At 53.0% G+C, this 26,494-nt stretch overlaps 1 protein-coding gene across 7 annotated transcripts in view; it reads left to right on the forward strand.

Annotated features, from left to right (window-relative positions):
• The window catches only part of LOC100085976 (maestro heat-like repeat family member 5), a 40,648-nt gene that overhangs the window by 1,484 nt on the left and 12,670 nt on the right, over positions 1-26,494 (forward strand). For 5 of the 7 annotated variants that reach the window (XM_029064127.2, XM_029064129.2, XM_029064131.2 and 2 more), the window contains exons 2-21: positions 166-395; positions 1,761-1,906; positions 2,841-2,972; positions 3,824-3,983; positions 6,311-6,366; positions 6,891-6,998; positions 7,812-7,928; positions 8,219-8,338; positions 10,415-10,606; positions 11,720-11,842; positions 12,122-12,201; positions 14,075-14,210; positions 15,341-15,436; positions 16,422-16,526; positions 17,706-17,841; positions 18,413-18,531; positions 20,484-20,633; positions 22,091-22,245; positions 24,212-24,362; positions 25,730-25,884. In XM_029064127.2, coding sequence (XP_028919960.1) covers positions 166-395; positions 1,761-1,906; positions 2,841-2,972; positions 3,824-3,983; positions 6,311-6,366; positions 6,891-6,998; positions 7,812-7,928; positions 8,219-8,338; positions 10,415-10,606; positions 11,720-11,842; positions 12,122-12,201; positions 14,075-14,210; positions 15,341-15,436; positions 16,422-16,526; positions 17,706-17,841; positions 18,413-18,531; positions 20,484-20,633; positions 22,091-22,245; positions 24,212-24,362; positions 25,730-25,884 — 2,667 coding nt within the window. The remainder of the gene's footprint in view (positions 1-165; positions 396-1,760; positions 1,907-2,840; positions 2,973-3,823; positions 3,984-6,310; positions 6,367-6,890; positions 6,999-7,811; positions 7,929-8,218; positions 8,339-10,414; positions 10,607-11,719; positions 11,843-12,121; positions 12,202-14,074; positions 14,211-15,340; positions 15,437-16,421; positions 16,527-17,705; positions 17,842-18,412; positions 18,532-20,483; positions 20,634-22,090; positions 22,246-24,211; positions 24,363-25,729; positions 25,885-26,494) is intronic. The other 2 variants (XM_029064132.2, XM_029064138.2) reach the window with 2 other exon arrangements.

A 26,494-nucleotide genomic window follows, 5' to 3' on the forward strand; every position in this document is an offset into this window, starting at 1 on the left:
GGCTGCAGGCCCCCTGCCCAGGCCCGGGGGAGCCAGCCATTCTGGGAGAGGGACAAGCGTGAGCCCCCCACGGGCTGGGGCCTGATGAAACTGCTGGACACTGTGTACCTTCAAGAGGGAGTCCAGCCTCAGCAGCATTCCATCCTCTGTCGTGGTTCATTTCAGACTCTTCTCCTTCGTCCCCCATGACTGGAGAGTTTCAACGAAAGAACGGCCTTGCCGGGAGTGGCCCCCAGGAGACAAGCTAGGGACCCCCAGCAGGCCCCCGCTTGGGAAGTCCAGCAGCCACAGCAGCAGCAGAAGCAGGAGCAGCCACTGCAGCAGCAGAAGCAGCAGGCCCACCGCCCCGGCCCCGCGAGGCAGCCGCAGGCTCCCAGACAAGGCCGATGGAGAAGGTGACCGGCTGGCCTGAGATCCACTCGTGGTCTGGGGGGTCTGGGATGGGCGAGTCTAGGGTGGGGCTCACCCGGCGATACCAACCTGATTGTCAGGGAGGGCAACTGGGACCACATTCTGGTTGGGTGGACTGATGATTTGGATGCTGATTTGGAGCTTCTGCCGCTCAGCGAGGGAGCCGCAGGAGATTTTCAGGAGAGGGTAGTAAGGTGTGAAGTCAAACAGTCATGCCAGGCCCTGCCAGGCTTCAGTATTACCAACGGCCACAGCAGCAGCAAGGGCGGCTGCAACTGAAGCCGAGATGGCCTCCGCGTTCGTTGGAGTGATGGTGCCATCACTCCATGGCATCCATGGTGCCGGCTCAGTCCCTGATTTTGAGGAATTTCCTCTCTATCTCTGGCCGGAGATAGGCACCGATCCTACCCATAAGTTTCTCCATCTCTGCCATGCTGAGGGGCATGGGCCTCCCGAGGGCGGGAGTGGACATTTTCCACCACCTGGCCCAGACTGGGGTTTATCTTGCTGGACTCTGAGGGAAAATTGGAGAAGAAATAAATCCCCCAACCTCCAACTTCCCTGGGGGAGTAGATTCCTAAGCATGGAGGGGGAGAAAGAGGAGGAGAGAGAGGGAGAGAGGATGGAGAAGGAGGGGGGAAGGGCGAGGGGGAGGAAAGGAGGAGGAGGAGGGGAAGAGGAGGAGGTACTGATTTAGGAGTGGGTGGGACCTTGTCCTTGGATTTGACCCTGGGGAGAGTTTGCCACTTTGCACATTTCCAGGTCTAGGCTTGGAGTGGGGAGTGGTGGGCAGCATTCCATGGCTGCTGGATTAGCCAGTTCGGTTTTTCAATTATTTTTCACGGTCCTATTTGTAAATATTTTTTCGTGGTTGTTTGTCTCTCCTGTTAAAGTGTAAGCTACTTTGTGAGCAGGAATTCTGTCCCTTTGTTAGTCTGTCCTTCCCAAATACCTAGTACAGTGCACTTTACGAAGAGGGCACTCAAAAACTGTTCCTCCTTGTCCTCTTCCTCCTCCTTGTCCTCCTCCTCCTCCTCCTACTGCCACTATTACTTCTACTACTACTACAAGGCAAGAGGCTGCCCCTGATCGTGGCAATGGGAATTCACTCTTAAATGTAAGCTCTCTGTGGGTGGGGAACATGTCTATGAACTCCGTAATACTGTACTCTCCCAAGCACTTAGTATACTACTCTGCATGCAGTGAGCACTCAGTAAATGCATTTGATTGACTGCCTGATTGATTTCCTCAGACGAGCCACCCCACAACCATCCAACTGTAAGTGTGCAGTTCTCCTTTCAAATCAGCCCCCTCCACATCCACCCCATCTCTTCTGCTGCTACCTCTAGCCATCTGCTTCAAAATGCTCCAGGACCTGAGAGGGACAGATCTGGCCCACGTGAAAGCCGTCTCTGAGAAACTCACCTATATGGCCCAGGCCGACCAGAACTTGGTGCTGGAAACAATCAGTGAATACTTTCTGGACAACCAGCAGGTAGGGACACCCCACCGCCACACTTCCAAGCTCATGAGGCCCTCACCCCCAACCTCCCACCTCAAGTGTTCCTCATCCACCCTGCACCCAGGCTCAGTTCTAGGACTGGGTGAAGATTTCTTTTTTTTATGGTGTTTGTTAAGTGCTCACTCTGCGCTGGGCACCGTACTAAAGGCTGGGGTAGATATGAGCTAATCGAGTTAAACACAATCCATGTCCCGCGTGGGGCTCACAGTCTTAATCCCCATTTTACAGATGAGGGAACTGGGGCATAGCTAAGTTAGGTGATTTGCCCAAGATCACAGAGCAGACAAGTGACAGAATCTGGATTAGAACCCAGGTCCTGCTGACTTCCGGTCCTGTAGTCTATCCTCGAAGCCATGTTTATTTCCCATTCGGAAGAAACTCAGCATGATGGCAGGATGGCCAGATCCCATTCCAGCAAACTAGTATCAAGCCACAGGGCTAGGGAGCTATAGAAACGATACTGGATCTAAAAAAAAATCAGGCTGCGGATCAGTCAGCATTCAAGAAGAATCGAAAACTTAGACCCCCGACACCAGTTATGTGTTTTTGTAGGCTCCTGGAAGGAAAGAATGTGAGGAAACAGGGAAGATTCAGGAGGCCTGGGCTCTGGTCACAGGGCTGCTCCCTGAAGCTAGTTCTGTGATCTTGAGTGGGGCACAACCTCGCTGAGCTACAGTTTTCCCATGTGCCAAAGAAGCCCAAGCCATTCACCAAGAGGCTCCCCGCTTCACCAGCTCAACTCAGTGCAGCTGGGCCTGCCTGTTTTCTGTGGCTCGGTCCCCTCTGTGGGACCGATGACCAGCCTGCCACAGGCCTGCCCGGCTCTAACGGTGGCATTTCAGGAGGGCCTGGCATCTGTGACACTGGAACATCCGGGTCTGCCAAAGCTCTTCTCCACCCTCCTCAGGGGATGTCCGCCAAACACAAGTTTCGGATCCTTGGGGTCCTGGAAAGGATCATCAGGGGTGCCAGGAAGCTGAGTGCCAAATGGGACCAGACCCTCATCCGGCTGGCACTGGAAAATATGACCAAGATAACGGTAAGAAGGCTCAGGCGCAGCTTGAGTGATTGACTGATGGATCACTGACCGGGTAACTCCCCAAAAAGAACCACCGTCCATCTGTCCTGGAGACAGGACTGTGGAGGGAGGGAGGGAAATGGATTGGTCCCTTTCAGCTCAAGGAAAGCAGGCCTCCCTAAGTCTAGAACCAGCTCTGGGCTTCCCAGCAAGAGTGGAGAGGTCAGCCAGGCCCATTCCTTATGTGGACGCTGCAGACCCAGTGGAGAGGTCAGCCAGGCCCATTCCTCGTGTGGACGCTGCAGACCTAGCTGCCTGATACTGCTCCATTTCCCACCTTCGGAGCTAAGAATTCCAAGTGATTTTCTTTCCCACCGAGCCCTCCCTTCCTCCTTCCCTCCCTGCCCTCCTCTTTCCTGCTGGGCCTGGCTGCCTTCGTCCCCAGCTCCCTGCCTGACTGCCTACCTCTTTCCTTCTCAGTCTGCCTGCTTTCATCCCTCCTTCCCTGCTTGCTTCTTTCCTTCCCTCCCTGCGTGCCTTCATACAACCTTCCTTCCCTCCCTGCCTTCCTGTCTGACTCCCTTCCCATCTCTCCTCAGTCCCAGCCTCCCTCTCTCCCCCTCCCAGCCTCCCAGGCTCCCACTCTACCCACTAGTCTCACAGCCTCCCTCTCTCGCCACCCACCTTCCACCCTCCCTCTATCCCCACCAGCCTCCCAGCCTTCCTCTCTCCTTGCCTGTCACCTAGGCTCCATCTCTCCCTTCCTACCTCCTGTCCTACCTCCCAGCCTCCCTCTCTACCCAACTTCTTCCCTCCCTCCCTGACTCCCTGCCTTGTTCCCAGAGCAGCCACCTCTGTCTCTGCTGCTCTAGGAGCTGAAGGACGCCTACCAGAATGCTGCTAGCAACATCCTAGTAGCGCTATATGCACACTCTAAGCAACTGGTAACCCACAAGCTGGAAGAAGAATTCCTGACTGGGACATTCCCCCACCGCAGTCTCCTATACACCATGGGCACCATCTCCTCGAGCGGTAGGTGCTTCCTCATCTGCCGAGTCACCCGGGAACCCCTCACTCTGCCCAAGGGCTACTCTACCGCTCTACCCTCAATGTCCTCTTCCAATGCTAGCTCAGTCAGACGGGAGCAGGCAAGCCAGAGCAAAGGTGATCCCATGCTTCCGGTTGGAAATGGGACATTGGGACCCCATCCAAGCTTGAGCACTTCCCGCTTCCCTTCCAGTAACCATGGCAGCCCAGGCAAGGGGTAGCAGCGTAGGCTTAAAGCCCCCCAGCACTTGTGGGCATCGGGACTACAAGTCTCAGAATGCCATGGGCTGAGTCTGCTCCAGCTTGGATAAGGGGTGAACGAGGTCTCTGATGTTAGAGTGAGATCTGGTGGGGTGAGTTCAGGGCAGGCCAACCCATTCCACCTGGATGATTCCCACTTGGTGGAAATGGTATATTTTTCTCCAATTGCCCAAGATCCCATCAAATAACAGGACCCTCCCCTGTCAAATGGGAAAGCTTGGTCCAACTTCAGCTAGGGGTTCTGTCTGCTTGGGATATGAATTTTTGGGGATATGGCTTTTCAGAAGAAAATTCCAACTTTGGCTCCAGTCTCTCAGAGGGAATCAGTAGGCTAAATCCTAATAGAATCTGGATGTTGATTCCTCAGCCATGGGTCCCATAATGGGTGGGTGAGTGGGCAAATAGACAGGCCTCTCAATCAATCCACCCATCAATCGGTTCTATTGACTGTACTGACTGATGGAAACCATGCAAACACTGTCCTGAGTGCTTTGGAGAGTACAGTAGACAGAGAAAACATGATCCCTGCCCTCGGGGTGCTTACGATATGGCAGGGAAGAGAGACCCTGAAATTTATAACAGGCAGGAGGAAGCAAATGAGGAATAAAGATATATACATCAGTACTCCATGGAGTGGGAACATGGGGTGATGCATCGAGGGATGGGAAATGGGACTATACCCAGGTCTCACCTTGCTCAGAGCTGTGGTTCTTCTCCCTCCGAACCCAAGGAACAAAACAGAAATCACAACAACGACAGATGTCAGAGGTCATGAGTTCGAATCCCAGCTCTGCCACCTGTCCGCTGTGTGACTGTGGGCAAGTCACTTCACTTCTCTGTGCCTCAGTTACCTCATCTGGAAAATGGGGATTGACTGTGAGCCCCATGTGGGACATCCTGATTCCCCTCTGTCTACCCCAGAACTTAGAACAGTGCTCGGCACATAGTAAGCGCTTAACAAATACCAAAATTATTATTATATTCAGCCTGTCACCGAATCCTGTCAGTTCTATCTGAATAACATCTCCAAAATCTGCCCCTTGCTCTCATTTCAAAACCAAAGATGTCCTCAAAATGTGCCGAATGAACCCTGACCTGGGCTCCTCATTCCTTGCCCAGGCAGGCTGGGAAAGCCCCCGTGGTGCCAAGGCCAGTGAGTGGGTGGGGCCCCCCAAGACAGCTGCATCCAGGGTGATGCCGTTGAGGTGGAGCTGGTGAGTGGGAGACGTGCAGCTTAAAATTAGCCAACTCCTTCGCCTTCCGTCCCCATAAGAGGTTAAACCCACCCTGCCAGCTACTAGGAAAATACCCAAGTATGGTCTGGGAGGCCCTGGCTCTGCCCAGTCCCAGCTGGAACAAAGAGGGATCCCAGGAATTTGTCACTGCTCCCTGGGACACCCACTGTCCAGATCATTCCCATCTCAATTCCACCAAGTCCTCACCCTCTCCACTCAGGGCAGGAGGGCTGCCGAAATCAAACTGGTCAGTGGGGTTGAGGCTGTGGCCTTCATTGACGATTTGCTGTGGAGCTAGATGGGGAATGGGCACTGCAGTGTCCAGTGCATCCAAGAGGTCAATGAGGGACCAGGGCCAGAGAAGCAGAGTGTCTTAGTGGGAAGAGCACGGGCTTGGGAGTCAGAGGACGGGAGTTCTAATCCCAACTCTGCCACTTGTCTGCTGCATGACTTTGGGTGAGCCACTTAACTTCTCTGTGCCTCAGTTACCTCATCTGTAAAATACAGAGGAAGACTGTGAGCCCCACGTGGGACAACCTGATTACCTTGCACCTACCCCAGCGCTTAGAGCAGTGCTTGGCACATAGTAGGTGCTTAACAAATACCATAATTATTATTATTATTATTATTATGAGGGAGACCAGAGGCTCAGGTCAGAGGCTGCATCTACGTTAGCTGGCAATCTTGGGCAGATTGGTACAAGAAGCTTGGCATGGAATAGTTGAATAATTCAATCCAAAAGGTGTTTTGAGATTTCAATTATATGAGGAATTGTCTGAGATTCTCTATAAGGCTGACATATTCTCTCCTCATCAGAACACCTGCAGGACACCCCAGAGAAAAAGGAATACTGGGAAGAACAATTGACTCGGGTAAGGCACATTTCAGTCTTCTCCCAACCGGCCCTATGCCCAGATTCACCAGAATGCTGATGTCCACCTATCGACAAGCCTGAGTTTGACCTGGACCGGAGCATCAGTAGAAAAGGCACCCTCACTACCAGCACCACCCAGATTTTCATCATCAACATCATCTTCATCATCCCCACTGTCACCACTCTCACTCCAGGACTTGCATCAACATCATCAACAAGCTCATCCTCTTCATCAATATCACTGACATCTTCATCATCGCCACCCCCACACCCACCATCATCATAGCCATGCCTTCCACTATCACCGCTATCATCACCTTCATCTTCAAAACCATCACTTTTTTCAGCACTCACATTCACCTTCATCAGCGCTTAGAACAGTAGTTGGCACATAGTAAGCACTTAACAAATGCCATCATCATCATCACGTTGGTAGCTCACCATCCTGCCCTCTTTATCCCCATCACTGCCAAATCCTCTTTATTTCTCCTCACACCAATGAGCCTCCTTATCGGCCAACAGGTAGGGACCAAATCAACTGGATTCTTGATGGTGGATGACTGGGCTCAGCAGCTGATGTGGGCCATCACCCTGTCTGATCGAGACTGTCCCGAGCCTACGCCTGAGAAGGTCAGTGGTTTGCTTGGCTTTCCTTCTTGACATCAGTGAGAGCTGGATGTCTGAAAGGATAGGACAGAACTGGAAGAGGGACAGAAGAGGGTAACCAGGATGATCAGGGGGATGGAGTCACTTCGAATGAGGACAGGCTGAAGAGGGAAGAGCTCTGCATTATGGATGGGGGATAGGATTGAAGTTCCCAGAGTCACGACAGATGGGGAAAGGGAAAAAGGGAACTCTAGTCCCCAAAATCCCACACCTTCAGGATCAGGGGCCTCCACTGAAGCATGAAGATGGTGGGTTCAAAAGGATTCAAAAGAAACACTTCTTCACATGGTAGTGGGGATACATAAGGGATTTTTTTTTCTCCCCACAAGAGGCGTTGAGGTTGAAAATATTGATAAGTTGATTTGTGGTGGGTTTCTGCAATCAGATCATATTTACTGAGCATTTATTGTGTGCAGAACACTGTACTAAGCGCTTGGGAGAGTACACCATAACAATTAACAGATACATTTCCTGCCCAAAATGAGCTTACAGTCTAACAGGGGTTAGTACAATTTCTTGAGGGGTTATTATGACTAGTAGGGAGAGGGGTGTTGGATGGGTGGGATTCTGAGTATCTTGAAAAAATAATCACAGCCTAGTTTCTCCAAGCTTCCTGGTGCTGCTGTTGGAGAGAGAGTCCTGGGTGGGGGTGGTGGGGGTGGGAGGGAGGTGAACCATTATGAAAATGGCTAACCCATAGAGTACTGCTTACTTTTATATTCCTCCTTGGTGTGTGGATCCCACCTCACTCAGTTCTCACCCTTTCTCCCCTTCCAGGCTTTCCTGTTCACCTACTATGGGATGACGCTCCGAGCATCCAACAACAGCGCTCTGGTGCGGAAGCATCTCAGATCCCTCCTGGGGGTGTCACATCAATCACCAGCCCACAGAGAGGTGAGACAGGGGACCTTAACACCCACTGGCCTCACAGCCCTACCACGTATTTGTCCACACCTAGAAATTTGATATGTGGCCAGCAGTGAGACCAGAACTACTCTGACCTGGCTGCTTCGAACCCGGTCATTTCCACCTCTGGCCAGCAGAGACTGGAGGATGATGGGGTGGGCCAAGGGGAACAAGAAAGCTTCGGCCTCTCACTTCTCTCAAGACCCATCTGTCGACCAGAGGTGAGTTCAATCGTCAGGATGAAAAGGGGGGGTTACCTTCCTCTCTTCTCCTCACAGGGTGTGGCACTCACCCTAGGACTGGTAGCCAACCGCCATCTTACTGATGCCTGGGCTGTCCTGGATGAGTTTGGCCGAATGGGGCCTCAGAGGAAGTGTTGGAGCCACCTAAGCCACCAGGTACCAGACCCCATCAATCAGTCAGTCAGTGTCAGTCAGCCATTTTCAAGTCAGTTAGCCATGACTCGGTCTATGAGTGTCAGCATCAGGAACAAAGGAAGGAGAAGAATGGATTTTATAAGCTAACTCACTGCCTGGCCCCGGTGGCATCCCCAGGTTAGGGAGAGGATAACACCAGAGAAGCGGCATGGTGTAATGGATAGAGCACGGACTTGGGAGTCAAAAGGTCATGGGTTCTAATCCCGGCTCCGCCACCTCTCAGCTGTGTGACCCTGGGCAAGTTACTTCACTTCTTTGGGCCTCAGTTATCCCATCTATAAAATGGGGATTGAGATCATGAGCCCCATGAGGGACAAGGGACTGTGTCCAGCTCAATTTGCTTGCTTCCATCCTAGCGCTTAGTACAGTCCTGGCAGATAGTAAGCGCTTAACAAAACCATACTTATTATTATTATTATTACCAAAAGCAAAAGTGTGCACCGTCCTGGCCCCGAGACACCCGTGAATACTGAGCAGTTTCCTTCTCAGCAGTCATTCAGCTGCCAGGCCCCAGCATTGAGAGCACCTGAGCAGCCTCGTCCATGTTCAAAGCCTGGTCAGAGCCTGCTCGAACTCTGTTTAGGACTTGGCTCTCAGATTATGAGGGCCTGCTCAGCATTGCCACTGAACGGTGGGAGGGTGAGGAAGGGGAAGAGGAGGGGGAAGAGGAGGAGTTTAACTGAGGCCAGGGGGCCTCTAGACAGGCCATCCTTCCATCTGCTGGGAGGTTATAAGGACAGGACCCCAACAACATGACCACCTCCCTTCAACTCCGCTGCATCCCTCCTCCCTGCACAGATCTTTCTCGCCTCCCATTCACAAATGCCTTAGCCCAGGTCACTCGGAAACAGTCTAGGAACAAGAATTTTCCATTTTTCCAAGCCTCTCTCTCCAACTCGGGGCACAGCTCCCATCCCTCTTTTTGACTCTCCTCCTGAGAGGAGTAAAATAAAGTATGTTTCTAAACCAGAAAACCCACGATGTCTCATCTGAAGAGCACCCAGAGTAGAAGGATGATGTCATGGGCTCTCCCGGTACCCTTTTCCATGCACCGTCCAGCCTCGCCCTGCCCCCAGAACCTTTCTCCAGGAGTCCGAGGGCTGCAGGACCTCAGGTCCACAGGGCTTTGGAGCTGGACCAACCCTTCCAGCTCAGAGTCCAGGTTTTCCATCCCTTTCTGGACTCTGGCCTCCAAGACTCCAGGGCTGGAGGATGGTTGGGTGGGCAGGAGGGAGCGAGGGAAGGAGAAGAAAGGAGAGAGGCAGGGAAGGAGGGAGGAGAGAGAGAAGCGAGCAAATGGGCCACTCCGATTTCCTTTGCCCTAGAAACCAGGTTGCCCAGGGCAGCGTGAATCAAAAGGAACGGCAATGGGAGCCTGGGTGGATATTGAGATGGCAGCTGAGGGGGCGTGCTGACTGGACTGGACCGTGCTGACTGCACTAGGTCATGCAGTCCAGACTGGGCTTTGTTGGTCAGATTGGACTGCACTGGGAGGCGCTATGCAGGGTGACCTGGTCCTTTTAGCAGCATCGCCCCTGGTCAGTCACCTTCCCTAGTGAGCCTCCCCTCCCCAACCTCCGCAGGTCTCCGAGGAAAGGTCTGTACCCAGTTATTTGCCGACTCCCTTCCAGAATCCAATTTAGGGCAGTGGCGTATTTATTGAGCACTTAAAGCGTGCAGAGCTCTGTACTAGGCTCTTGGGAGAATACAATATAACAATATAAAAGACGCTTTCCCTTCCTACAACAAGCTTACAGTCTAGAAGGGGGGGATGAGGGGTAAAGTGCAGAGGGTCACCCCCCAACACCCACCCCCTCCTGCTTCCAGCTCTGGGGACTCAGCAGAACAGCTCCCAGACCTGGGCCTACAAGGACTAGGTGCTGCCCCTGCCACAGTGGCCCATCCCAACAGCCATTCTGGGCCTTTTTCCTACTTCAGAGTCAAATTCAGGTCTGTTCTAATTGAGCTCCAACACTAACTCCTCTCCCCTCCTCCCTTCTCTCTTTCCCCTTCCCTCCTCCGGTGGCCCTGAGGGAGGCGTTGCATCTGCGGGGAACTTGTCCATTTCTCCTCATCCTCCAGGACAGCCAAGATGTGCAACTGAAGTGGATGGGCAGCACCATCCTCCTTTCCTACGGCCAAATTGCCGCCAAAGCCAAAGAGATGATCCTGCCATGGGTGGATAACATCGCATCGCGGATGGTCAACTATTTCCACTGCAGCATCTGGGTACCGAGTCCTTACAGCCCAGCCACTTCCAGGTCCCAGGGACTCCTGGGCCAAAACCCGACAGCCCAGCCAACTATGGTTCCCAGGGACTCTTGGGCCCAGAGACCTAAATCACGGTCATAAACAACTCCCTAGGACTCCTGGGTCCCGAGACCATAAATCCAGTCCACATTCAGCACCCAGGGACCCCATCAGGCCCATAAATCCTGTCCACGCCCAGCTCCCTGTGACTTCTGGCTCTGGGTCATCTCTGGAGATGCCATAGCCCCAGGGTTTGGGAATGGATGGAGAGGACATGGAATGGTTAAATTAGGCCTGAAGGCAGGGAGAGGAATGAGATCACTTCACCTGAGGAGCTGAGGGGCCGGACTTGTATGCCCTGGTAAGCTGGGAGCCTGTTCCCTCCTTCCCCTATGATGTAAACCACAAAGGGTAGAGGAGAGTTGAGGTCCAGAGCATTTTCTGCAGGGGAGGAAGGACTGAGAGTTCCTGGCATATTCAACATGACTGGAGTCAGAGGCAGTAAATCTAAAAAGGCTTCCCGGAGAGAGTGGGTTTGTTGGGGGATGAGGAATGGGAAGGGCACCCCAGAGTGGGGGACTGGCACGGACCAACCAGAGCAGCCCCGTCTCTGGGCCGACCAGTCATGTGCTTCCAAACAGAAACTTTCTATTTCCAAATGAAACTTTTTCTTCCAACACTAGTCATTCACTTTCCATGAACATCTTTAGTGTATTTGTCACTGCTGACTGGCAGCCAGCTCAGTGCCCTCAGGCGAATTTGGAGGGGCAGGACAGGTCTGAGGAATCCCAGCTGGACATGACATCACCATAACTGGCCACTGATAGGGGTTAGCCATACCTGCCTCCATCCCTGGGGCCGGTGGCCTGTGGTCACAATGCCCCGCAGAACAGGCTGAGGCTGTTAAGGGAGGTCTCTGGGCTCATCTCCCTGGTCCATGGACCGGAGGCTGGATGCTCCCATGGGGCTCTTTGTGGCCGAAGGGTTAACTCCCTACTGGGGCGGGGGCATCCGGGAACCCCAGCTCTGCAACTGGGGTAGAGACATCCTAAGGCCCAGCACCGCCCTGACCCGTGGCCCTCCCTGCCCCAGGACGACTCTCTGAAGCAGAGCTTCCTCGTGGCCACGTTGATGCTGGTCCGGGCCATCAGCAGGACCGAGGGAGCCCAAAGCTATGCATTCCACCAGGCCCAGGAGCTCACCCGCTGTCTTGTGGTGAGTGGGCAAGGATGCGGCAGAGGGGCAGGGGGAGGTTTGTTGGGCCTGGGGGGTGGCTCAGCACAGGGCTCGGCAGTCCCTCTTCCTGCTTGGATGCCCAATCTCCCCCACACTGCACCTCTCCTGCTCAGTTCAGGAAGAAAAGAAATCCTGCCCCTGGGAGTTGTGGGTGCTGAAGGAGCCCGAGGTTCAGCACCAGGCTGCTGGAGGGAAGCCCCAGGGAGCAGATCCATGGCGGTCACCGGCTGACGGGAACCGGTCAATTCGGGTTTCCAGACGCTGGTCGAGAAGGAACCGCTGGATTCCCTCTGCACCTCAGCCCGCCAGCAGGCCATGCTCATCATCGCAGACCTCAGGTAGCCCCTCCCCATCCATCTGACTCTTAAACCTCAACTTGAGACCCACCTCTCCCAGGAAGCCTTCTCGGGTTTTACCCTGTCCTCTCTCCAACTAGTCAGAATAATTCAAGACCCCGCAGCCCATCCCAGCTCATTCACCAGGCAGCTTTGTCTGCTACTATCACTAGAAGGAGTAACAGTGGTAGCATTTTTTGAGCACCTACTGGGTGCCAAGTAACCACCCTAACCTCACTAACGTCCTCCATAGCCCATCCCGCACACTTCGCTCCTCTATCGCCACACTGACCTCGTTGTGGCTCCACCTCATCTCTCTTGCAGCCAACCGTGGCCCTCGGACTCCCTCTGGCCTAAAACATCCACCGACTTCATATCTGACAGATCACCATTCTCCTCCTCTTCAAAGCCGTGCTAAAATCCTATCTCCTCCAAGAAGCCTTACCTGACTAAGATCTTATTTCCCCAACTTATTCACCCTCCTTTCTTCAATGCCTATGTGCTTAGGTCTGTAACCCTTAAACACTTTGAGTGTCATCCCGCACCCAGTCCCATAGCACTCAAATGCACATATCCCTCTACCCTGCCCCTTCCCCTTTTTGTAATTTATTTTAATATTCACATCCCTAACTATATCGAAAGCTCCCTGTGGGCAAATATCACAACTACCAACTCTACTGTACTGTACTGTGCTATCCCAAACGCTTAGCACAGTGTCCAACATGCAGTAAGTCCTCGATGAGTACAATCGATTGATTGATCATACTAAGTGCTGGGGTAGATAACACGATGATGACGTCAGATACAGTTCCTGTCCTATGTGGGGCTTACAGTCTAGTGGGGCGGGAGCTTGGGTATTTCATCCCCATTATACAGATGAGGAAATGGAGACACCAAGAAGTTAAGCGACTTGCCCAAGGTCACACAGCTGGCAAGTGGATTAGAACCCAGGTCTCCGACTCCCAATCTGGTGCTCTTTCCAGTGGGCCACCCTATTTCTCCTCCAGGTGGCTGATGTGGATTCTCTGGATGTCTGTCACCCAAATTGCATGGTCTTTGTGGTCGGGGTGGGGACTGATCAACCTGCCGCCGTGGGGCCTAGACCCCTCGTAAAAGGGATGAGTAAAGACAGGCAGATAGGCTGTTCTGGACCCAACCCATCGGGTCCTCGTTTGAGTGTCTGTGCCCTCGTCAGCCTAAGCTAGGTCCTCCCGCTCATCCCACTGTGATTCCCAAACCCAGAAATCCCTCTGCTTCCTGTTCATTCATCCAATAGTATTTATTGAACAATTACTATGTGCAGAGCACTTTACTAAGCGTTTGGAATGTACAATTTGGCAAAAGATAGAGACAATCCCTGCCCAGTGACAGGCTCCTATTTCCTCTCTAGTGCCAAGAGCCACGTTAGAGGGAACACAGCTGAAAACACTCCTAGCTCAGATGTGCGCTCAATTCACCCATAAGGCCAGCATTGGAAGCAGCATGGTCTAGTGGAGAGAGCCCCGCCTTGGGAGTCAGAAGGACCTGGGCTCCAATCCTGGCTCCACCACTTGTCTGCTGTGTGACCTCGGGCATGTCACTTCACTTCATCTGGGGATTACAGGGATTACAACTGTGAGCCCCATGTGGGACATGGACTGTGTCCAACCTGATTACCTTATATATACCTTAGTGCTTAGTACAGTATCTGAAACATAGTAAGCGCTTAACAAATACCTGAATAAAAAGGCTAAGCCCTTTCCCTACCTAGGCAGTTGGGTTCCCCCTTACCCCCTGCCTCCCCCCATCAGGATCCCATTAACTGTGGGGGCTGGAGAGCCATGATGGGGGGCACAGTGGCAAACCCAGAGGGTTTTCTCTGCTTCTCTCTCATCAGCAAGCTGAGACCAGCTCTGGAGCCCAAGAAGAAATCTCACTTGCTCTTCACATGCTTTCGAAGCGTGTTCACACTGCCCCCGATGGAAATGTTGGAGAAGCATACGTGCCTTCTGGCCAACCCTCCCGATGTCCAGGTGAACCACCCTGCCACACCCTCCCAGCCCACCGTCCTTTCCAGAGCACTGGCCCCTTCTGGGGTCTTCTCTGAACACCTGTGGGCCTTCTGGATCCCCCCTGCTGGCCACAAGGACGCCAAAGAGGCCTTGAGAGGTGCCACATGGGCTCAATGAGGCGCTACATGGGCTCGGAGCGGCGGACCATCAGCCCTGACTCCGTCTCCCAAAGTGGCCGCTGGACCCCTGGAGGAACAGTGCAACAGGTGCCCGCCTGGACAGTCACTGTTACTAATGCTCAGGAACGGTCCATCTAACTTCCCCAACCTTGGGGATGGTCCATTTAACCTCCCCGATCTTCTCAACTAAGAGCCCCCAGACCCTAGAGTGGCCAAAACGAATCTATCCGACTTGTCCTGAGCCTGCAATCTGTCTTCCCCGCCCCCTGCCCATATCACGCCGGCACAATGACCCACACATTGACCCACGTGGCACTTTGGCCCAGCATCAGTCGGCGAGGGAAGAGACTGAAGCCACTGGCTAAAACTGTGGAGTTTAGATTTACTTTCTGTGGATTTTAGTCATCCAGCTCCTGATCACCAACAAGGGGAGAGAGAAAGTAGGACGATGGCAGTAGGCCAGGCCAGAGGCCCTATTTTGGGGCAAGACCTAGATTGGTGGAGAAATGAAAGTCCCAGGTCAGGGAACCACATGGCACTCAGGGCCAATAGGGGGGAGTCCCTCCCTCAGGCCAATCCGGAGCCCAGTGGCCTCTCTTGTCCACACTCGGTTGCTCATTCCCACCCCAGCAAGAGCCTTCCCCAAGGGAGAATCTGGCACCCCTGCAAGCTCCACATCAGGCAGATCACACTATGGGACATGAGGCAAGACAGTAGAGTCCGAGTCCGAGTCCAGCCCTAGCCCTGAGCCCATGCGACCTCCATTGGTGAGGGTCTGCTCTGGGCCCCTGCTGAGCATCTTCAAATTCCCACACACCCCTTCCTCCATGCATTGGAGGCAGCAGGGAGACAAGATGAGGGGAGAAGAGAGGAGAGGTGAGAGGAGAGGAGGGGAGAAACCTCTCAGATCCCCATTTCTCTCCCCTCCCTTGCCCAAGGGGGCCCCGAGCATAGATTTTTCTTCCACCCTAGGCCCTGTTCGAGGAGACCAGGGAGGCCCTGGACAAGATTCTTCAAAGCTTCCTTTCTGAGAACCCATGTCCTGAAGAACTCCACTGCCTCGTTGGAGTAAGTTTGGGAGGTGGCCCAAGGAGTCACCAGGGAATTCCTGGTGACCTCGCTCTCCTCCTAAGAATGAGGAAGGGGGAGGGAAGAGAGGGACAGGAAATGGGGCCCTAGGGTCCTCTGGGTTCTGGGGGCAGAAGACTTGAGTTTCATGGAACACCCTTGAGACACGTCAGTGCTTTGTTTAAAACAGGAGAAGAAGCAGGGCCCAGTCAAAAGACCACACAGGAATGGAAGTCAGGAGATCTGGGATCTAATCCACTCTGCCACTAGCTTGTTGTGTGATCTTGGGCAAGTCACTTAACTTTTCTGGTCCTCTCTTTCCTCATCTGCAAAACGGGGATGAAATGCCTGATCTCCCTCTTCCTTAGACTGTGTGCTGAGCCCCAGGTGGGACAGGGACTGTTTTTGATGTGATTGTCATGTATCTCCCCCAGCGCTTAGCACAGTGCTTGGCATTGAACAAATACCACAATCATTATTATTGTTATTATTATAATTATGAATAGCACCACTACTGAATCAGCCTCCCAGCCTGACTAATCCAGAACTCTATCACTAATGGGACCCCAGTACATTTGGAGGGACCTTGTGCTGGTTGCCCGGCTGATTGCCTACTCAGCACCCCTGACTCTCCCCCTCTCCATCCCTCTAGTATCTCAACATGACCCATCCAACTCCCCGAGACTTGTCGGGGAGAGGAAAGACCTGCCCGACAGACCCTCTACTGAATGCTCAGGGAAAGGCAGAGGAGAAGACTCCCCATATCCATTTCTCCATTGAGACTGGCAGCTCCTTGAGGGCAGGGAGGAACTGGGTCTTAAGCAGAAACCTCAATAAGCTGTAAGAAATTCCAGGACCTCAGGGATGACTCTCAGGGCATCTGAATCAACGAGCCCAGGATTTTTGTCTCCTTCACTGGGAGACACCCCCAACCCCTGCCCCCTTCTGCTTTCTGGAACCTGGACTCTCACCCTTGTCTCCCCAGCACATGTACAGCTGGCTGGCGTCTGAGCGAGCCCTCGAGAGACAGCGGGCCGTGAAGAGCTGCGTCTCACTCCTCAGATTCACTTATGAGAACCTTTGTTTTGATGTGAGTAGCGATCTCCTCCTCCTTCTTGTCTCTCGCTCTTTCTCTCCTTCCCTCCCTGCCCTCCCTTTATAGCCCAAAGATCTCTCCTCAGCTTCAAAGCTCTGTGGAATGCCCACCTCCTGCAGGAGGCGTCCCCATTCATTTCTCACCTTCCCCTAATTGCCACCTTAGCCCAGAAGTGCTCATAACACCTCGGTCCCCCTAGCACTCCTGCACGTGTGAAGGAGCAGTGTGGCCTAGTGAAAAGAGCATGGGGCTGGGAGTTAGAGGACCTGAGTTCTACTCCAGGCTCTGTCAGTTGCCTGCTGTGTAACCTTGGACTAATCACTGCACTGCTCTGTACCTTGGTTTCCTCATCTGTAAAACAGGGATTCATTGTCTGTTCTTCCTCCTATTCAGACTGTGAGCCCCCTGAGGGTCAGGGGCTGTGTTCAACCTGATTAATTTGTATCTACCTCAGTGTTTAGAGCAGTACTTGACACATAAGAAGAGTTAAACAAATACAAGAAGATAATAATAATAATCATCTTTATACTCTATTACCTCCTCTTATCAATGTTGGGCTAATGAGAATATTCTGTCTTAGACCTTTTAACCAATCAGTGCCTGGCACATAGTAAGTGCTTAAAAAATATCATTCAAAAAATTTAAAATCAGTCCTTCGATCTAGGGTATTGCAGAGGACTGTATCGATCAATCAATCGTATTTATTAAGGGCTTACTGTGTGCAGAGTACTGTGCCGAGAGCTTGGGAGAGAACAATATAGTGATATAACAGACACATTCCCTGTCTACAGTGAGCTTACAGTCTAGAGGGGGAGACAGACAATTTAAATAAATAAATTATGAATATGTACATAAGTGTTGCAGGGCTAGAGTTGGGAGCAAATCAGGGTCACACAGAAGCTAGGGAGAGAAAAGGAAATGAGGGTTTAATCAGGGAAGGCCTCTTGAAGGAGATGTGCCTTCACTAAGGATTTGAAGGTGGGAGAGTAATTGTCAAATGGTACTCTCTGGAAAGATACTACATGTCTTCTGATTTGTCCTGTCTCTCTCCTTCCCTCTCTCTCTCTCTCTCTGTCCATGCATCTCCCTCTGGCTCTGCATTATCCTCCATCCCTACCTCGCTCTCCCCTCCTCCCCCATCAATCATCCCCTCATCCTCTCCCTCCATCTCAGTCGTCCTCGGAGTTCAGGCGCATCGGGCACTTGGTGGGAATGCTGGGCTTGCTGTGCCGGGACCCCGACAGGGTCACCCGCCATTTGGACCTAGAAGGGATTGGCTACCTGTGGCTGCTGCTGCTACGCCACAAAGGTGAGAAAGAGCTACAGGCTCGGGGCTCTCTGCAAACAGGGCACGAACCTCACCCCAGGTGACCTCCGGACCTGAGCACCGACACAACTGCCCCTGCCACGGTGGCCCGTGCCACAGTGGCTGCCAGCACAACGGCCCTCACCACCACGGCCCCCACCACAACTGCCCTGTCCACAACAGCCCAAACCGTAATGGCTGCCACCGTGACTGCTCCCGCCACGACAGCCCCCGCTACGACTTCCCCCACCACAACAGCCATCACCTCAGCTGTCCCCACTCCCACCCTTTCTGCCTGGGCCCCTCCCCTTTCTCCTCTCCTTGTCACCCTGCAGGACACACCAGACCTCATTAAGGACAAGAAGTGGTTGTGCCTGGCATCCTTTTCTCATTGTATTCTAGACCATGCCCCTGGGAGACTAGGCCCAAGACCTTTCTCTTCATTCTTACCCGTGGGGAAACTTAGGTCCCAGGGAGGTTCAAGGGCATGTAACGAGCCATGTAACGAGGAAGGACCAAGACTCCTGCCTCCTAGCTGGAGTTCCCAGGGTATTCAAGTGTCTTTCTGGGTCAGGTCTGAAGGAGGACCTCAATGTCATGGGCCCAGAGCTGGAGACCTTCAAGGGATTCAGACAGCAGTCAAAGTCTCCAGACCTGGCTTTTTTAACCAACCACAGCTCCCAGATTGTCAAGGTCAGTGTTATTAACCAAGGGCTATCTAGCTGGTTCAGAACTCTGCTCAGAAGCAGTGTGGCCTAATAGATAAAGCACGGTCCTGGGAGTCCAAATGATCTGGGTTCTAATCCCCATTCTGCCATTTGTCTGCTGTGTGACCTTGGGCAAGCCACTTCACTTTTCTGGGCCTTAACTTTAAAATGGGGATGAAAACTGTGAGCCTCATGTGGGACATGGACTATGTTCAACCTATCTTGTATCTATCCCAGCACTTTACACAGTGCCTAGCACACAGTAAGCACTTAACAAGTACCATTTAAAAAAAAAAAAAACCTCTCCCTCTGCCCCAGTCAGCCTCTTGGGCCATCTGGGTCACAACTCTGTCCCTGCCACAGTCAGCTCCATGGGCCATCTGGCTCAAAATTCTGCCCCTGCCACAGTCAATGTCGTGGACCATATGGTTCGGAACTCTGTCTCTGGCAGTGGAACTGGGATGCTTGGAAGGACTGAGGGTTGGTTGCCTTCCTGGACACCTGGTCTCACGGTCCATTTGACATGGACCACCATCCAACACACTAGGGAAGCAGTGTGGCCTAATGGAAAGAGCATGGACGTGGGAGTCAGAGGGCCTGGGTTCTAATTCTGTCTCCCCCACTTGTCTGCTGTGTGACTTTGGTCAAGTCACTTAGCTTCTCTGGGCCAAGGTCTAAACTGTAAAATAGAGATTCAATACCTGTTCTCCCTCTTATTTAAACTATGAACCCCATTTTAGGACAGGGACTCTTTCCAGCCTGATCAACTTGTATCTACCCCAGCACTTAGAAAGGTGTTTGACACATAGTAAACAATGAACAAATATAGTAATAATAATAGCACCTCTGAACCTTCCCTCTCCATCTCTAACTTTCTCTTCATGAACCCCTCATCCATGAACTTATTTAAAATCAGAAACCCAAGAAATTCCAGCTTGGAAGGTGGAAATTTGCCTAGCTAGCTGTGGAGTGCTGAGTGCTAGCCCAGTTGTTTTTGGCACCATCACCTCCATGTCCTCACAGGACCCCCCCAGCTCTGCTTTCCCAAGCTTCCGGGACCACTCCCCTCCCATCCCACTCTTATCGCCTCAGCCCCTATCTCTCGCCTTCCACCTTGGAGGACAAGACCCTGAAAAACACCGGAAAACATTCTGTGTGAAAAGACCCCGCACTTGTCCGACTTGTTAAGGAAGTCACCCAGAAGTCACGAACCTCCAGCGGTAGCTCATCCACCGCTGCATCAAACAGAAACCCCTTACCATTGGCTGAAAAGCCCCCAATCAGCTTGCCCCCTCCTACCTTACCTCCCTGATCTTCTAGAGGTCATCTGGCACATGCCGCTCCTCTGGGGCCAGCTTGCTTGCTCACTGTGCCTCGATCTCATCTACCTTGCCGCCGACCCCTTGCCCTCATCCTCCCTCTGGCCTGCAACTCTCCCTCCTTCTCCATATATGCCAGACCACCACTCTCTCCACCATGATGAAGGTTATGGGTTTAAGACACTTGCTTTAAAGTTCTATGGGCATTTACTTTTTCTGTGGATTGTGTAGCAGTTTGCAACAGATCACAGAAGAAACTAAACAACTACCTGAACACTTGTAGTTTCCGAAGCTACCATCGACCCACAGCTTAACTTCAAATACCATGAACCGACTCGACCCATTGCTTTCCATGTTGAGGAAGTGACCGTCTACTGGTGGGCGGGTGTAGTCTACTGGTGGGTGGGTGTAGGTCCCTTAAGCCTTTTTTGATCTCTCATTTCCTGTGGTCGGTAATTCCCACCTTCTGGAACCCCTCCTCAAAAACTATTTCCTGCCACAGGCTAACTGGCCCAACCAAGTCCCTTGGGGAAAGGAGGGGAGAGGAGAGCAAGCAGTTTTCCATAATTACTTCCCAAAGACCAAGGGCCCAGAGTAACCTTCCCCCTGTCCGGCCCAGGCCTTTGGGGACCATCTCTCCCTAGTCCAGCTCCGGGACCTCATCTGGACAGTGTTAGATGGCTTGCGAGGCTCCGTCCATTTCCGCGTGGAGGCTGCTGCTGACATGCTCCTTGCCCTTCTAGAGGATTTTGGGGCCAAGCTCGAAAAGGTGAGTTGGGGGCCGGGGGGAGCGGGAGAGAGGTAGGGGAAGGGGAGCAGGAAGAGGAAGTCCAGAGTCCAGAGTTTCCAGCCTTAAAAGTGGACCCTTGGTTGGTGGCCGCCAGCCCTGGCAACCCAGAACCCAGGTGTCGACTGGGCCTGGTCAAATCCTCCCATGGTCACCCCTCAGCTCTCCCCATCCAGCAGGCCAGAAACAGGGAGAGGTCCCAGCCCCTGGCAAACGTCTTGGCATCGCCTCTTCCTGCTCTGGGACCTCGAAGCCCCCCAAGCCTCATGACCTCTCCCCAAATCCCCCAAGCTTCCCAAAGCAAATTCTGCATTCTCCAGTACAAGAGGAGGTGGGATGGGGGCAAATGGGCCAATATCCAACAATCAGGCTTGGGTTGGGCCTCACCCCTGAGAGACCCGTCAAGCTCAAGCTGGACAACTTCTGGACCAAGCAGACCTCTCCCTGACCTCTTGCTCTCTGACCCTCTGTGGGCCAAAGCTTAGCAGAGAGGGCCTCCTTGCAGGAGCCCCGCCCTGACTGCCCTCACTAGAATGCTGGTCTGGGGCCTCTCAGCCCCAGATGCTTCCAAACATATGTGACGGTGGACTGAGTCTCCTCTGGTTGAGAGAGACGGGGTGAGCCTGGATCTGAGACTTCAGGGCCGAGAAACTGCATGGAGTTGATGTCCGGGCTGGAGGTTTTGCCCTGCGCCACTCACTTTCATCTCTGCCTATCCTGTTTACTCTGGGGCAAGGTGCTCCATAAGCGAGAAGGCGGGCAGGAGCGCAGCCCGGGGAAGAGGTGAGCACAAAAGTCTTTGTGTGCAGGACCCCGTGACTTCCCACATGACCTCAGCATAGTGCTACTGTTGTGCTGCAGCACCTTGGCCTGGGCCAAGAGGTTGCCTTGGTCGAAGCCACAGTCTTCACCACCCACATCAGCAGAAAATTATTCGGATTACTGCTGTGCTTATCCACTTCACTGTGGTGGTTCTTCAGTCAGAAACCTTCACCTCTGTGGCCCGGCCCCAGAGGGGTGGCCCAGGACTAGAATCAAGGCAGGGCTCCAAACCACTTCTCCATCTAGGACTGGGTGAGGCCTATTTCCACAGAGCCTCCCCATCAGGAAGCTGCAGAGGAAGAGTTGATGTAGGTCGTAGCCTCGGGCCGACTTGCTCGCAACCCTGCTCCCACCTTCTAGGTGTGGACTGTGAAACCCTCCAGCTCCACCCCCAACCATTTCTCCATCTTCTGCTCTGCGACTTAGAACCTCCTTCTGCTGTTCCCGTTTCTTCCTTGGGGTCGAAAGTAGCCCTGATTTTGAGAAGTGCCCTATTCTGCGAGGCTGGAGGGGCGCAGAGCGGGTGGGCGGGGCAGGATAGAGCCCCAACTCCTGGGCTTCCTGGTGCTCCAGAGTCTTGGGGCCACACTCAACCGGCAGGCTTTGTACCCTCACAGGTGGCCGACATCGGCAGGACCCTCTACCTGCAGCTGGCCTCCATCCATTCTGTGGCCATCAAAACTAGCGTGCTGAAGGCCCTCACCCTGCTGGCCAGGGATCACACCTGGGAGCTGGTGTCTGCCTTCCTGGAGTTCTCGCTACCGCCAGACAGGTGAGGGGTGAGAGGCCACGGTGGCGATCCGACAGAGAACATGAGCCCCTGGGATTGCCAAAGAGTCTTCACTTGAGTGACCTTGCTGTCCTTACTCTGCCCATTCTTTACCCACCTGGAGAAACTGAGACTCAGAGAGGCCGAGTAAAACACTGAAATGCTGAAAATGAAGCCCCAAGCAAAAATTGACCTTGCTGTATGAAAGAGAGGGGATTCCAAAAGACAACCCTATTACAACACACTCCTAGATACATAACCTACCAGCAACAAACACAGACTCTTACATCCTTGCAAACAGAATTCCTTAAAAAGATTCCCAAAAGCACAAAAATTTTCCACAAGGCACTCATGGAAGCTCCAAAGCAAAGAAGGACAAGAGAGAACAATCAAAAAGGGCCAGAGAGTCCTTTCTGCATAGAAAGGGCTCTGCCCAAGTGGATTGGCTTTCATTTCCAAGTGCTTCTGGGAAATGTATTTCCCAGGAAGGCTTTCTACATCTCTTCAACCACTGGACCCCAGCTTCACCCTTTGATCGCATCTCCAACTCCAGTGGAAGCCTGAATGTGGTCACAGAAAGCTGGGCCGCCATTTTGCTACCCCAACCCCAGCCAGGCATCTTCCCAACCCGTGGCCTGGTGTGAAGCTCCTCCCCTCGGGTGGCTGAAACCTTCCCTTCCTGTGCCCAGAACTGCTCTCTCCTGCCCTGCCCCTGTGCCCACTCCATCCAGTTCCTGCCCTGTCCCATCCTGCCCTGCCTCACCCTGATCTTGCCCTGTCCTGACCTGCCCCAAGCCCTGCGGTGACCTGCCCCAAGCCCTGCGGTGACCTGCCCCAAGCCCTGCAGTGACCTGCCTTGAGCCCTGTCTCTGCCCTGCCTGCCCTGCCTAGCCTCATCTGGCCCTGTCCTGAGGAAGAATCATAAAATCAGAGGATTCAAGCAGTGTCGCATAGTGGAAAAGTTATAGGTCTGAGAGTCAGAGGGCACAGGTCTAGGAGTTCTGGGTTCTAGCCCCAGTTCCGCCACTCTGAGCAAGTCACTGAGTCACTCTGGGTTACCTCAGTTACCTCATCTGTAAAATGGGGATAGCTACCTAGGCTCTCTCCCTCTTAGGCTGAGAGTCCCTTGTGGATCTGCTTACACTGTATCAGCCCCCCAGCTGAGTGTAGTCCTTGGCCCCTAGTAAGTGCTTGACAAGTATCAAAATTATGATCGTTATTATGATGGAGCTCTGACCAGTCATTTTGTCTGTCCCTTGTCTCCACACTTAACACCAACCCACCTAAATGTAAACAATAGCAACATTCTGAAAGATTCCACAACCTCACTTGGTCACAGACATCCAAGGTCTTCGAGGCCCCATCCCTAGCTCCCATGCCTGATCTTTCCCGATGGGCAGTCATGCATGTGGAGAAGGGGAGAGATGTGTGCAAATAGCAACCTGAGGCAGCTAGATGAACTACAAGTCCCATAATGCCAAGGGCCTAGATGATGCTCGTTACCGACTGCACTGGAAAGTTTCTAAGAGCTTCTGGGTTGGGGGCAGATTGGCAAACCAGCTTCTCTGTTTCTCCAGAATTGATTGCACCATCTGAAAACGTCTCATTCAGGACATAGGCCAGTCTCTTCAAAGTGCCTGAACTCAGTGTGATTTTCTCCACTAATAATAGTGTTTATTAAGTGCTTATTAGGTGTCAAGCATATTGCTTAGCACTGAGGTAGTTTCAAGAGAAAAAGGTCAGGTTCACCATCTGTTCCACAGGAGACTCACAGACTACAGGGCAGGGAGAACACGAATCGAATCCCTATTTTACAGATGAAGTTAAGCGGCTTGCCCAAGTTCACCCAGCAGGCAAGTTGCAGAGCAGGGACTAGAACCCAAGTTTGTGACTTCCAGTCCTGTATTCTTTCCATTGCTCCAGGCTGCCTCCCTCAATCTAACCTAAATCCTTCCTCTGCCCCCAACAGCCAAGCGTTTGACCTATGGCGGGCAGTTGGCACAGAGCAGCACGTCAGCCCAAAGGTGCTGAAGGTCCTTCTGGCCAAGCTGCAGGAACGACCACTCCCGGAGGAAAGCAAAGGAGCCATCGAGGAGAAAACTCATTTCAAGTCTTTCGCTGTGAGTCTCCATGCAAGGATCTAAGTTTGCTGCCATCCTGGGAGCATGGGTCATGCTTTAGCTGCATCTCCCAAGACCTCAGTACATCGCCCTACACTCAACTGGCACCCAGTACAGTGTTCTGCCTTCAATTGGTACTCCGTGCAGTTCCCTGCACTCAGTAGGGGCTCAGTGTAGTGCTCTGTATTCGGTAGGCACTCAGAGCAGCATTCTGGATCCAATACACGTTTGGTACAGTGCTCTGCAGTCAGTAAGGCTCAGAGAAACACTCTGCACACAATTGGCACTCAGAACAGCATTCTGTCTTCGATCAGTACTCAGAATAGCCCTCTGCACTCAGTAATCATTCGGTATCGAACTCTGCCCTCAGTAGATGCTCAGTACAGCACTCTGCACTCAGCACACCCCATCGCTGCTAAGAAAGAATGTGTCGAACCCACTCCATTCGTGGAGCCCTCAGGCTAGAGAGGCTTGAGGGCCACTGGGTTCCTCTTCCTCCAGGCAGAACCTCACCGCCAACCATCTTATCAGACGGGAGAATCCCTCATGTGCCCACCACCCCCCGGAAAAGGAGAATCCATAGTCTCCCCACCCACCCACGCCGGGGCCCAACAGCCCCTGCTGCTTCCAGGAAGTTCTTCCTGATCTCTAACCTAAATCCTTCATGTTGCAGTGTCAGCCTCTTTTCTCTTGGAAGAGGTAGGGAACAGCTCAAAACCATTGTCTCCTTGGAGCAAACCTTTCCCGCTGGTCTTCCAGCCCTTCAGGGAGTTAGTTCTCCCCTCCCCTGTCACTTCAGACTGAAGAATGCCCCCTCTTTCACCTTTTCCTGTGGCTTTTGTTTTCCAACTTGGTTTCATTTCCCCATTTCTCCTCGGCCTCCTGTATCAACTCCCCACATCCCTCTGCCCCTGCTTGGGGAAGCTCCTCCAGCTAGACCCAGGATTCACTCAATCCACCAATCAGAGATGTTTACTGAACCCAGAGCACTGTACTAAATGCCTGGGCAGGGCCCACCAGAAATGAAAATTTGGTCCCTGCTTTCAGAAACTGTATGATCTGAAAAGGGAAGGCAGGCAGAAGGATGACTTTCAGGAAGCAGAAGAGGAAGAAGGAAGGAAGCAGGAAGGGTACAAGAAGACCGCAAGGATGATCTGTTCTTTGTTTTGGTTTTTGTTTAACTGCCTGGTTTACCTGCCTGGATTTTGAGCCACTCTGAGCCCTAGATCCTTGCCAGTAAAACTCAGTACCCAGAGCCAACCCTTCACCATGCTGCATTTGGGCACCAGAATCCTCTTGGGCCCTGGTTCCATCTGGAGCCTCACTCTGTTTCTCTCTCACAAGTCCCCTTCTGGCTGTTCCCACAGGCAATGAGCACCCTCCACGAGGTGCTGTTTGCCCACGAGTTCAAGGCCGCTGTGCAGGAGGCCTACCCAGAGCTCTTCCTGGCCCTCGTCACCCAGCTGCACTACGTCTTTGAGCTGGGCCCTCCGGGGCAGGCATCCCTGCCTGGCCCTCAGAGGTATCCTAGCTTTATGGACACCCAGCGGGGAGGATGGGTGGGCAGGGATGGACAAGGTCAACCTTGCCAAGACTTTCCAAAAACCAGGAGGTTTGAAGAGTTAGCACTGGCCCATCCGCATCCCACCACCCCTGCCTTCTCCTATCACCCTGCTCTTCTTCATGGTCCCCCTGGACTTGCAGCCATTGGGAACTCCCAGCATTCAATGCCAAAAGACCTGGCCTGGTCAGGGATGAGGGTCTGGAGGCCCCTCCCCGACTCCCCCAGGGAGCTCCACCTGTGTTTCACCTTGTCTGGGCCTGACCATGAGACTCCAAGACCAATGCTCATGACCTACAACACAGACATTCTCCTCTTCCTCCTCGCCATCCTTCTCCTTCCCTCCCTCCCCCTCTGACTTTCATGGCCAACATCCTAGTCCCAGTTCTGAGCAGCTGAACCATCCTGGATTGGAAAGACCTAGCCCCTGCCCAACAGGCTTAGTCCAGTGACACAAGGCCCAGAGGAGACATACACCAACCAGTCAGTCAGTGGCACCTGCCAGGTGCCTTCGATGGGCAAAGCAATTTACTAAGCCCAGGAAGACAGCAGTCTGCAGGAGGAGGAGGCA

Source organism: Ornithorhynchus anatinus, chromosome 4, assembly GCF_004115215.2.
Source record: "Ornithorhynchus anatinus isolate Pmale09 chromosome 4, mOrnAna1.pri.v4, whole genome shotgun sequence".
In the NCBI taxonomy this organism is placed as follows: domain Eukaryota; kingdom Metazoa; phylum Chordata; class Mammalia; order Monotremata; family Ornithorhynchidae; genus Ornithorhynchus; species Ornithorhynchus anatinus.